At 38.3% G+C, this 13433-nt stretch overlaps 1 protein-coding gene across 10 annotated transcripts; it reads left to right on the top strand.

The window, feature by feature from the left end:
- The first annotated feature begins 4210 nt into the window (after positions 1-4210).
- On the top strand, positions 4211-13164 carry fsd1l (fibronectin type III and SPRY domain containing 1-like). 10 transcript variants are annotated; one of them, XM_067484723.1, is made up of 13 exons: positions 4211-4279; positions 5242-5337; positions 6756-6887; positions 7471-7566; positions 7679-7701; positions 8016-8137; positions 8225-8446; positions 8528-8626; positions 8709-8838; positions 10187-10275; positions 11373-11627; positions 12057-12145; positions 12241-13164. In XM_067484723.1, exons 1-13 carry the CDS (start codon positions 4265-4267, stop codon positions 12340-12342), a joined length of 1470 nt encoding a protein of 489 aa, XP_067340824.1. In that variant the 5' UTR covers positions 4211-4264; the 3' UTR covers positions 12343-13164. The 10 variants fall into 10 exon arrangements, with proteins under 10 accessions (XP_067340824.1, XP_067340819.1, XP_067340822.1 ...); XM_067484718.1 differs by having other exon boundaries at positions 7962-8137; XM_067484721.1 differs by having other exon boundaries at positions 7468-7566.
- The last annotated feature ends 269 nt before the right edge of the window (positions 13165-13433 follow it).

The following is a 13433-nucleotide window of genomic DNA, read 5'->3' as shown; positions in this document are numbered from 1 at the left end:
CAATTCACAAATGCACATCTTAAAGCATGCGTCACGAAAGTTAAAAAGGAAGTGGCGTTCCACTAATTTAGAAAAATCCTGGTTAGCCTGGATAAACAGTTTAAAAATGTAAAAAAAAAAAAAAGTGCTCCACGATGCCAGAACAGCATATTATTGCTGTATTATTATTCAGCACTAAGAGGAAAACAAGAACAACCCCCGGTTTCTGTTCAGTACTGTAGCCAGGCTGACTAAGCCATAGTTCTGTTGAGCCTAGTATTCTTTTAACTCTGAGCAGCAATGACTTCATGACTTTCTTTACTAATAAAAGTGTAGCCATTAGGGAAAAAATTCACCAGATCCTCCTACAAATATTACAGATAGATCTTCATGTACAACAGCTCTACAATCCTCAATAAGGCCCCAATCCCTCTTAGACTGCTTTTCACCCATAGATCTCACTGAGCTAAGTTCAACTATCTCTTCCTCAAAACTAACATGTCTTTTAGACCCTGTTCCAACCAAATTGCTCAAATGTTCTACCTTTTAATAGACATGTTCATATTAGATTTTATCAACCTATCTTTAGAAACTGGCTATGTACCAAAGGCATATAAAGTTGCTCTAATCAAACCACTACTTAAAAAACCTTGTCTTGATCCAGGTGATTTACCAACTATAAACCAATATCAAGTCTCCTGTTTCTCTTTAAAATCCTTGAAAATGTAGTTGCAAAACAAATATGACCACCTGTACAGGAATAACTTGTATGAAGACTTTGTCAGGATTTGGAATTAATCATTGCACAGAAACAGCACTGGTAAAAGTCACCAATGATCTTCTCTTGGCTGCAGATAATGGACTTGTGTCCATACTCGTCTTACTAGACATTAGTGCCGCATTTGACAGCATTGACCACAACATTTTATTACAGAGACTAGAACATGGATTTGGGATTAAAGGAACCACACTGCATTGGTTTAAATCTTATCTGTCAGACAGATTCCAACTTGTTCATGTTAATGATGAATCCTCTTTCTGCACAAAGGTTAGTTATGGAGTTCCACAGGGCTCTGTGCTACGACCAATACTTTTCAATGTGTATGTGTCACCTTTAGGCAAAATTATTATGAAACATTCCACAAACTTCCACTGCTATGCAGATGATGCCCAGCTCTATTTATCTCTGAAACCAGAAGATACTACCCAATTAGTCAACTTCAAGCATGCCTAAAAGACAAAAAGGCCTGGATTTCCTACAACGTCCTACTTCTAAATTCAGACAAAACTGAAATTATTCTCTTTGGGCCTAAAAAAGATGAGAAATATGCTGTCTAACAAGAGAATTGCTTTAGATGACATAACTTTGGCCTCCAGTGCTGCGGTGAGGAACCTTGGATTTATTTTTTAATGCTCTCATTGTGTCAATGAGAGGGACCCAGGTGGAACGGTGAGGTTACAGGGAGCGAAGGTGAAGGACTTTAAGTACTCGGGGTCGACGGTTCAGAGCAACGAAGAGTGGTGTGGAAAAGAGATGAAGAGGCGAGTGCAGGCAGGTTGGAACTGGTGGAGAAAAGTGTCAGGTGTGATAAAAGTATCACACGAGAATGAAAGGAAAGGTGTTCAAGACAGTGGTGAGACCATAGATGTTGTTCGGCTTAGATACAGTGGCACTGAAGAAAAGACAAGAGGCAGAGCTGGAGGTAGCAGAGCTTAAGATGCTGAGGTTCTCTTTGGGAGTGATAAGGATGGACAGGATCAGGAATGAGTACATCAGAGGGACGGCTCATGTTAGATGAGTTTGAGATAAAAGTCAGAGGCCAGACAGAGGTGGTTTGGACATGTTCAGAGGAGAAACTGTGAATATATTGGTAGAAGGATGCTGAAGATGGAGCTGCCAGGCAGGAGGTGTAGAGGAAGACCAAAGAGGAGATTTATGGATGTAGTGAGAGAGCGCATGAAGTTACCTGGTCTGAGAGAAAAGGATGCAGAGGACAGGGTTAGATGGAGGCACATGATTCGCTGTGGTGACATCCTAAAGGGAACAGCCGAAGGTTTGATGTGGTTTCTGTTCCTTTGTCCCCTTAAGGTAAATGGTCTGCACTTGTATAGCGCTTTTCTACCTATTGACACTCAAAGCGCTTTACACTTCTTATTCACCCATTCACACTCACAATCTCACACACACAGATGCAGGAGCTGCTATGCAGCTGGCCAACACTCACCGGGAGCAACTATATGGCGGTTCAGAGTCTTGCTCAAGGACACTTTGACATGTGGGAGGGAGGAGGTGGGGATTGATCCAACAACTGTTAGTGTTGTTGGGTTTCCCGGTTGGTAATTTAGGTTTAGTGGGTTGCATTTTAGTTTCTTATAGTTTGTCTAGTTTTAATTCAGGTTTGTGTTCTAAGTTATTTGCCTAAAATCCTTGTTGCAAAGTTTATTTCTGTTTCCAGTCAAGTTTTCCTTTGTACCCTCTTGCTAGGAGCAATTTCTGTTTATTGCTGACTTTTTTATTTTTATTTATTTATTTATTTTTAACCAATAAATGTGTTTGTTAGTTCAGTCCCTCTCAGTCTCCTCAATTGTTTCTGCTTTTGCACTAACTGTGATAGTAGGATCTGGCCACATATTGGACCTTGAGACGTGTGAGAGGGGGGAACCATGGGACTGTCAGAAATCTCAGACTTAAGAGGAGATCCAAACCTCAGAGCAAATCGCTTGTCTCGGATGGTTGACTCGGTCCTGAATGTAACAGACCAGTCAGCCACTGAGCCACAGGCGGCTGACGCCACTGTGCGCCGGAAATGCTCAGCCAGACATCGAAGGCCCTGTCACGCAAGGAACCTCTCTCCGGTACCACCCTTCACCATCAAGTGTGATGTTTGTTTGTATGTTTGCCGGTTTATTTCGGTTCACATTTGATCAGGTCAGCTAGAGTGCATTCAATGTTTTAATCATTGATCATACAACAAGAGCATAAACATTTTTCCATTCCTTCAACAAATGTGGGGGGGGAAAAACCTAACCCAAAGTCATGTGCATATATCAACTGATAGGTTTCTTACAATCATTATGTTAGAGACTTATCTGGGTTTTGTTACACCTTTAGTGTGCCACTACATATCTTGTCTGATTCACATCTCCATCATCTTTTCAACATGGGGATCTTGTTTACATTGTCGTGTGTTTTTGGTCCCAGCACAAAAGCACAAGCCAATATGCCTCAAGATGGACCAATGAACAAATTGTGGGTGTTAAAGTCACACCATGGTAATGTGTCTTGTCCTTTTATTGAGCTTAGTAGTCTTGTATGTAGCAAGGGAAAAAACATTATATTTGGCCTGTGTCTGCTTTCTGCATGAGGTTTTTGTTAACTGCAGTGCCCCTCCTTTTTAGTTATTGGCCCTTTACATTGAATTATTATCACTATATATACAGGTGCCCACTGCTCCACCAGTGGGATTCATTAAATACAAAGAACAAAAGTGAAAATGAAATGACAAAGCTGCGGCTTCTCTGTAACAACAAGCATTCAACAGACAATACTTTACCTTGCAGATTTGCATAGTTTTTTTTAAGTAATTGTACTTTTTTGCAGTTATGACATTGCTGTCCAAAAGCTAAGTATTGCTCAAGCTTTGCTGAGTAACTGACTCCACAGTTATTAGAGTTGGAGATTGTTGCTGACACATTGTCTTGATAAGTGTTTTGATTTGCTTTTGAATCTGTTGCTGTGCTTCATCTGAATGGCAGCCATGTGTTTTGGTGAAGAAGAGGCTTTACTGTACTGTGTTCTGTGAGTCCGGTTATTTAACAAATGAAGATAGCTTTAGTTAGCATTACATTCCTCAATTTAAGGTTAGCATATACTGATTCCACAGACCAATTTCTCTCTTATTAGTTCTTAAAGTTCACCAATGTTTTAACCAGATCCCTTGTTGCATTCATGTAGCCTTCAATTGTGTCAAGACGGTATGACAGTGTCCTTGTCTACGATAAGCTGTGCAACTTTCCTGTTTCATTTAACTTTGTTTTTAAAAATATCACATTTTCTTCAAAAATTGTATTTAGTTGTTTTGAGATGTGGACACATTTATATGAAGCAGGTTGTTATTTTGCAGGTTAAATCGAAAAAACGAGCTGTTGTAGTTCCATTAAAAGCACTGTTTACACTGATTTCATGGTGAAAGAAAATGGAATTTAGACTTTTTTTTTGATAAAACATACCGGAAGTCAGATGTAACGCCACTTCCCGCCGTGCCTCTGTCCTCGGTGTCGAGTGATGGACGCTCAGAAGGTGAGAACCGGATCGATCGGTAAAAAGTATCGTGGTCAAAAGCGGAATCGGTGCAGAGGGCGAGAGACACCCGCAACACACACAGAGAAATGAAGGGAGTTAGCTGTTAGGCGTTAGCGGTTAGCCATTAGCGGTTAGCCATTAGCTGTTAGCTACCAGCAGCTTCTCTCTGTCTGCTGGAGTCATGAAAGTATCAAACTGTCGGTCTTTGACTGACGGACTTTTTTTTTTTTTTTACTAAATAGAAATAATTTCACACACTTTCCTGCTGGAAAATGTCAATAAAGATCACTGGAAATAGATCACTGGAAATAAAGACTAACCCTTTGTAAAATGATTATGACTATTATAAATCAACATTTCAGACAGATTAATGTGATCACACTATAAAACCCTCTGATGTTACTGGAACTTTTTATCTGCATCACATCAGAGCAGTTGATCATCAAAAAGAAATTAAAAACAAATGGTTGTTAATACTTAAATGCTGAAGAGTAGAAACACAGTTGCAGTGTTTTCTTGTTGGGGGGGTCAGTAACAGGATTATTGTGAATGGTTCTGTGTGGTGATGCTGGAGGTGAGGCTTTTATTCTGGACTGGGCTGACTGTGACAGATCAACTCAGACAAGACCATCCCCCTTAACAACAATCCTGGTCTGTATTTGTTATTACGTACTGGTGGCTTTGCAGTGACCATCTGGACTGTAAGATCCACCCTAATGCATCAGCTGAGCTGACCTGGTGGAGGCCTTCAGTGGTACTTGCTACCATGGACTGGGCTCCAACATGATTGGGGCAGAGCCCAAACCACAGCAACGTATGACCTCAGTCCTCACCCTCAAAACTGCTATCATGTGAAGACTGAACCAGTCTGTCAGACTGTAGGCACACACACACACACACACACCCCTCCACCTACACCTCCAAATGTAAAAAACTAATTGTGAATTTTGTTTGAACAGGAAGCTCTGCGCAGGATTATCAGCACATTGGCCAGTAAGAATGAAGAGCTTCAAAACTTCCTGGAGACAGTCGACACCACACTCACTGGACTGCAGGTCAGCAGCTGATTGGCTGGGAGGGAGCAGTGGGAAGAGGCTTAGAGAAACCAAAGCACTGCAGATGGAAGAGTTACTATGTTTGAACAAGCTCCAATTTTGTGGGTTTTAAGTCAATCATAATTATTTCTTATTTACAGTGAATAATTTTATTACTAAATTAATTATGAAAGCAAGTGTGAAACATTAAAATGACAATTGGTTGTTTTATATTCAATTATATTTATATTTCTGGTCATCTGTTTGTCCTATTATTGATGCAATATCAGGAACTCCTTAATTTCCTTCTGGGTGTTTAACTTGCCTTTTTCAGACAAGGGTCAGATATTGGTCATTTGTACATTAATGTTCTTCATGATTTCATTCAGACAAACACACAACTCTAATGCAGAGAGCCAAATTCATGCACAATATCTGCCATAAACTCAACATTATTTCAGTTAGTTTTAGTTATTTTATTTCAAGATTAAAGTTAACCAAGAAACAGTGTGGTGTGAAAAATAGTCAGCTGATAAGGAGGAGTCCATATTTCAACACTAAACCCAGTAACATAAAAAAAAATAGGCTCATTTGTTTAGACAAAGAGCCCATTTTTTTCCAGATTTTTCCGAACGATTCCAAAAAATAGAGCTAGAGTACACTGATTCCATTTTAATAGGCAGTTGATACCATGGACTGGGTTGTAATAGGTTGTTAAGGGGCGGTAACAAGGAGTCATCACTGGGGGCTCACTATTCAGCTGACAATCTGGATGGAAGACATCAACTGGACAGTTTTCGCAAAAAATCAGCAATTTTAGGTTGCTATATCTGTACATTAACCTATACTCAGATAAAATAATTCAGTATTAACCTGTGTAATATGGTGAAGTTGATGTTGGTTTATACAGTAAGTTACTGTGCCGTTATAGTTCTGTATCGACAAGGACAAAAGCGTTTTGTCAACAGAAAAATCTCTGCACTGTATATACAAGTAAAATTATTTGAGTAGAAATTTTTATGAAGTATATTTCAATCTAGGTATTAATTTACTTAGATTGAAATGCAATGGTTTTTAGATGGAAAAAGAACATAAAGCCAAGCTGACAGATGCCATATGTTTAGAACATAAATGATAAGAGAAGAAAACAGAAAACGTGCACAAAAATCTACTTCGTTATAGTAACAAAAGTAAATGTAATGTACAGACGTAATGTCTGAACGTCATGGTTTTATATACTTTCCATATCGAGTTTGCTCCTGACACTTGAGTGTGTCCAATAGTTGTAATGATTAAGCTCAAGGGGGATTTTATTTTGATACTGTAGAAAAATGGTGTTCCAGCTGTTTGAAATGTTCTACGATGTAAAACAATGTTCTCACAGATTCTGTGGAAAATTAATGTAATAAATAAATCTAAAGAAAACTGTTCCCAATCAGGAGGAGTCATGTAAAGTGACATCAGAGCTGGAGATGGAGCTTGAGCGACTACGCTCCACACTGGATGAGAAGGGTGTGGAGCTTCGCGACATCATCAGGGAGGAGACGCAGCATAAGGAGGGGGAGCTTCAGGTGGAAATGTGTTTTATTTTGCTGTATCCCACAACTTTTGTTTGACAATTTTTCACATAAAATATTAACTTTTCTTTACATATTTCTTGAGTTGTAGCCTCTTTTAACATATTTACTTTTTAAAATATTTATTATAAAATTATAACTCCTATTTACGTTATATTTAAAATATAATGCTAAAATGTGTTTTCTTATCCTTTTGATATCTAAAGCTACAGTGTGCAACTTAAGCTAGCACTTATGTGAGACTCTGAAGACTCCTCTTGTCTCTTTAATACTCTTCAGATAGTTATAAACTTCAATTAAAAGCTTTAAAACTTAATAAACAAGCAGTAATTGTTCCTTTTTTAATCAGTAGCCTCACTAAAAAAATACTTAGCAGTGCTGTATAATGAGTCTGTCACCAGAGGCCTCCACATTAAAAAAAAGTGGAGCAAATTTAGATTTAAATCGATTTATATTTTCCACTTACACCACTTTTCCCATTTTCCTCTAGAGGTTTATTTACTGTTTACTCAATCTCACATTTTAAAAAACATTATCTGTCTTGTGTGTTTTGTTTTGTTTTTTTTACCAGAAGCAGCTGTCGGAAGGAAAGTTTGCTCTGTTGTCATGTGAAGAACTTTTTGAGTTTGCAAATAAAACTCTGACCATCACAGATGAAGAAGAGTTTCTGAAGGTAAAACAAGAGTTGTTAAAATGTATGAAAAATTTTCTTAAATCTTGACTATAAATAAAATATTAAACTATTTTTCTTATTAATACTTCCTGTTTCTTCTATGTTTTGTCAGGCTGCAAAGCAAATAAAAGAACGGTATGTTCAATGATAAAACATTCATAAACCTTTAAGTTTTTTTAGTTTTTTAATTTAGTTTTTAATTTATTTCTATCCTTTCACTTGTTGCTTTGATATTTGTTTTTTGATTTTACTTAAATTTACGTCTGTTTCTTATTTTCTATAATCACATTAATTTCTTCTGAAGAATTAACACATTTTTATTAACTAACAAAAATCAAAGTAAATTATTAAAGCTCTGAAGTTACTTGCATGAACCACTAACCCGGCCCTCTAAGCCCCCCCCTCCCCACATCCCCACCCCCGCTTTACTGGCACTGCGCCCCTCCCAGGGTGACGATGGCTCCTGCATTCCGACTAACGACCCGTCTTGCGGTGTCGGAGAGTATGGCAAAATTTACTGTTGACTTCAGTATGGAGAGGGCGGCACTTCAGAGACTTTACTTCCTTCCAGGTGAGTTGTTTACTCTGGCCTGTTTAGATAAAAACATGTACTTACTTTTCAGCAGGTAGAATAAATCACATGGTGTCTATCCTTAAGTGCCCAGACCTCCACAGATCGACACCTCTAGCTGTATTGTTCGTGACAACAGCGTTACAATTGCCTGGCAACCAGCCAGTGATACTGACGGCGCCAGTCGCCCAATGGAACTATACGATGTTGAGTACCGGAAAACAAACGGTGAAAGTATTCCAAGACCTGCAGCAGAAGCATGCTGGGAAAAAATCTGTAATGTCACAGAGCCCCAGGTTACCATCTCAGGTAAAAAAAATCAGAGTCCAGCAGTATAGTAGATCAAAGTCAGAGGTCAGGTGTGTGTCTTAACTGTTTTTGTGCTTTAAGGTTTAAAGTTTGATTCTCGTTTCGTCGTCGTTCGAGTTCGAGCGAAAAACAAAACAGCTGCTGGAGAATTTTCTGAGCACGTCACCCTGGAAACCAGAGGTGAACACATGAATGGATGCATGGGCAGTATTTTATATAGAGAAGTGAATTAAGCTTTATTCTTCTTCTCTTGTTATTGCAGCCTATAACTTCAGCTTTGACGCGTCAACGGCCCACGCTGAGTTAAAGGTCCAGGGTGACACAGTGACCTGGGAGCCTCAGGGGGTCAGAGGTCATGACCCCCGACTGAAGGGGAAGGAAAACAAGAGCAGGTGATAAAACGTGTGCAGTTAATCTGTTTTTAGTTGAGCAGGAGGAAGATCAGCAGGAAATCAACATTATTAGCCTTTGGATTACAAACGTTGACATACAGCTGCTGTTATTTTACTATATGTACTCTACAAGGCTAACTGATGGTGAAAGCCAGTGCTGTTGGCACATCCCAAGAGTCTTTACTCAGTTTGTTGACAGAGACAATTGTTTGTTGCTGGTTAGTTAAATTTGTTATATTGAAAAAAGTATTAATTGAAATCTGCAGCTTCACAACTAATCATTTAAAATATATAACAGGAAGAGCAATCCATGCTGTTTTTTTCATCAGTCTTGATGGCAAATAACTGGATGCTCATTACAATATAAGACACTTGATGACTTGATTTTGAATTTGCAAAAAGTGACTTGAGTGCAGAAAAACACACCTAGGTAATGAGAAACATCTGTTAGTCACATGTTCCACTACTTTTGAAACCAATAGAACTTTGGCAATTTGCTAAAACAGGTGTTCTTTGTTGTTTATTGTTTTAGGGTGTCAATATAATCAAAAGCAAAAATGATGAGCCTTTATGTCCTATCTGTCTTTCGATCATAAACCCAAATGTCTTCACTGCAGACAAAACTAATTAAATTCTTACTGTCCTTGTATCTTCGTTGGAGACTGTAGTTTTATTTGATTCTAACAATGTCTTGTGAGTCAGTTATATAACGGTAACATTCGTCTTGTGCTGTTTGAGGGTTATGACCCTGGGTTATTATTATTAATATTGTTTTTTCTGTGAACTATTAGCAAGAAGCCTCTGGACACGTGAATTTAGTAAAAGTCATTATGATAACATTCGCTTGTATCTCTGCCACTCTGTGCTTTGACGTTTTTGTCCCTCTTCAGTCTCCGTACATCGCCTCTCCTACCTGCTCAGGTACAAACTGTCTATCACTGACTTTTGCTTAGCAACCGCCGCGTCACCTTCATCTACCATCACAACTGACGTCACAGCTGACATTTATTTCAGGGAAAAATACTACGTTTATATTTGGTTTTGTCTTAAAAATCTAACTTAAAAATTTTTTAAATTTTATGCAAAGTAACATTTACAACATTTTGAAACTATTGTTTTTAATAAAATTTAAAATAAAACTTAAAACATAACAGAAAATTCCGTTGTGCAGTGAAAAAAATACATTGTCATTAATTCAGTTATAAAGTTTTATTTTGTGTTTATTTTATCATGTTTGTTCATCGCTTTTGACATCGACACATCCTCATTGGCTGTTTCACCTCTTTTTCTCACTATCACTCTCAAGCATTTTTTACCTCAGCTGTAACTTGTGTATTTACTGTTTTGGCAGCAGAAGTGCCACGCCATCGCCCAACAAGACAGCAGCAACTCGAGCAGGCCGTGACAGATTTGCTGGGGAGTCATACACAGTACTGGGTATTTCACAATGACTTATACTAGACTGTACTGTTCACACAGAGCACTAATAAACTGCCACTTAATGTCTTTTAAATAAAAAATAGATCAATTAAGTATTCATAAGCATTCCAAACAACATATAAATCATTTAATTAAATTCTAATATGTCAGTATTAGTGTGTGTACCATTATGTTGAAGGTGTCTAAACAGCTTTCTAAGGAACATGTGTCTCATCTGATTAGCTTATATTACACTAGTTTTACCTAATTAGGACTTGCTGAAAACGACATAAGCAGGTTATTACACATTGCTAGTGTTTGGATGGCATGGACGACAACGGGGCCTGTGGGGTCAGCAGGCATGAATTATCTATTTACACACACACAGGACATTATCTAAAAAGTGTGTTCCATCTTCACAGTTTGAATGATAGGAATTCAGTGGTTTAAACATGCTATTTAACCCAGGATTGTCCTCTCCAAGTCTTGTTTCCTAATTCAGTCTTATGGAGATCCGTTATCTTTCCTCCTCGAGTCTCTATTGGCTTTAAGGGTTTCTGTGGCACATTTTCTCCATGTCTTCTTATTCTCTTTTGGGCTGTTCAATGAATCATGTACCTCCATCTAACCCAGTCCTATGCATCCTCTTCTCTCACGCCTACTAACTTCATGTCCTCTCTCACTACATCCATAAATCTCCTCTTTGGTCTTCCTCTACACCTCCTGCTTGGCAGCTCCAACCTCAGCCTCCTTCTACCGATATATTCACAGTCTCTCCTCTGAACATGTCCTAACCACCTCAATCTGGCCTCTCTGACTTTATCTCCAAAACATTGAACATGAGTGTCCCTCTGATGTAGTCATACCTGATCCTGTCCATCCTCGTCACTCCCAAAGAGAACCTCAACATCTTAAGCTCTGCTACCTCCAGCTCTGCCTCCTGTCTTCACCTCTTTTCCACACTCTACGTTGCTCTGAACTGTTGAGCCTAAATACCTAAAGTCCTGCACCTTCCTTACCTCTGCTCCCTGTAACCTCACCGTTCCACCTTGGTACCTCTCATTCACACACACATAGTTTTTTTTTTTTTAAATGTGTATTGTCCTGTCTCCTAGGCGACCAGGAAATGATTGGTGGCTGTCACTACTGGGAGCTCAGGCCTCTGGCTGACTGGAAGTCATTCAGTGTGGGCGTGGCCTATCGGGCTGGCTTTGGACGCTTTGACCAATTAGGGAAAAGTGCCGGTTCTTGGTGTCTCCACGCCAGCCAATGGCTGCAGAGCTCCATCGCTGCGAAGCACAACAACCGAGCAAAGGCCTTGGATTGTTTGATTCCTCAACGAATTGGAATCTACTGTAACTATGACAATGGTAAAATAAAATACGATATTCCTGTGAGAAAATAATACATTGTGAGAAAAAAACTTTATTACTGTGATGAAATAACGAATTTGTATAAAAAAAACACTTTGTCATCTAATATTTTAGTACTTTCCTTCATAGTACTAAAATATTAGATTACAAAAAGTTTTATTGTTATTATTTTATTGTTGGGAGAAAATACAAAAACCTCAGTGACCATGGGACCAAAGGGCTGCTCCCCTCTGAGCCAGCCATTCAGAACTTATTAAGCTGTAAGTGAACATAATCTTCTGGCAAAAACAGAGAATTGCTCCAAAAGAAAGACAGGAAAACACACACTAAAAGTGACTCTTTTAGTGTCCACAGACTTTCATTTGTTCATCTGGTTTCATTTTCACTAGTCTTGTGATCGATGGGATCTTTGTTTTTGTGTTTCAGGTGATTTATTGTTTATAGATGTTGACAGACTTCGTCTCCTTCACTCCTTTAAAACAAAGTTTAGTCAGCCTCTTGTCCCTGCCTTCACCGTGAGTACTGCAGTAATACAACAAAATGAACAGCATGTTTAGGGTGCAGTTTCAAATAGGCCTAATTCAGTAATAGTAGTAAAACTGTTTTGCAGGTTTGGTGTGGCGGCATCTCTTTAACGACAGGTCTGCAGGTCCCAAGCTTCATGGAAAGTTTCTTGTCCACCAATTGGAGCCTGAGTAATTTATCACAGTAAATCAGTTTTTCTTAAAATAATTGTATCAATAATTTATTTCTGTTTTACAGTGGTTTTATCTATTAACTGTACTGTAATATGTAGAAAATATTGATAAATTGTTATAGAAATTTACATTTTAAGTTGAAGTCAATATAAAGATTTTTCCTCCTGTTATTTAACCTTTTTAGAATTTGTGGGCATTTCTGACTTTTTATTATTATTAGAGGAAAAAGGGAAGATATGTGCTCCATTGCTGCTGTAGTTTTTGCCACATTGATTTGGATTAGACTTGTCTGTTGACAGAAATTCTAAGTGGCAGAATTTGACCTTGATGGTAGTAATATCCTTATTACTAGTAACCAGATGTACTGAGAATGTTCTGGACAAAGTTCCACATGTAATTTAAGAGTATGCAGTGTTTGCAGAGAAAGATGGCACCGTGTCCACATTGGCATCAAATATCAGGTAGTAACTGGAAGTTGTTCAATTTAGTAGAAACTGAGGATAAAGATGCTCATATTAAGGTGAATGCTGTTGGTTGAGGCAGTTTGATCTTTTTCTGTGGCCAAGTCCCTTTTGTTTAAATGTTTGTATAAATGTTTTATTAAGAAATATGTTATTAGCAATAATGTTGTGCATTTGCAGGCTTGTATTTTGGAGGCTGTGACAGATTATATCCTGTTGTTTCAACTTTTATTTTGAAGATCATTGTAAATCCAAAAACTTTGTTTTTTAGGATGAAGATTTGCATGTATGAAAATGTGAATCTGCCGATTCTGATTTTAAACAAAAAAATGTTTAATTAAATTGAAAATTAAAGGATGAATTATGGAAAAATAATCATGAATTATTCACAAATTGTGTGTGCTTTAGCTATGACATATCCTCCAGCCTGACACCCACCTTGGATCTAACTAAATGCTCTCCTGAATGTCCTGAATCAGATACAGACCCACCTGTACCTGTGGGGGATCAGGCAGGTAAAATGGTAAATGGCCACTTATATAGCGCTTCTATCCAAAGCGCTTTAATAAGAAAAATCACAAATAAAACAAATCACTGGTGGTCTCATGCTGGCTCTGAAGGTGGACCCCAGAGAGAAAGGATTA

The sequence above is a fragment of the Channa argus genome, chromosome 18 (assembly GCF_033026475.1).
Source record: "Channa argus isolate prfri chromosome 18, Channa argus male v1.0, whole genome shotgun sequence".
In the NCBI taxonomy this organism is placed as follows: domain Eukaryota; kingdom Metazoa; phylum Chordata; class Actinopteri; order Anabantiformes; family Channidae; genus Channa; species Channa argus.
Note: the sequence above shows the minus strand (reverse complement) of the source record. Positions and strands in the feature narration are given on the sequence as shown.

Bases quoted from the DNA above. Each gene is read 5' to 3' on its own strand.
- fsd1l (XM_067484714.1), top strand. The intron at 5,338-6,755 runs GTCAGCAGCTGA...GTTCCCAATCAG, and splicing joins CCACACTCACTGGACTGCAG to GAGGAGTCATGTAAAGTGAC. The intron at 7,702-7,961 runs GTATGTTCAATG...CGGCCCTCTAAG, and splicing joins GCAAAGCAAATAAAAGAACG to CCCCCCCCTCCCCACATCCC.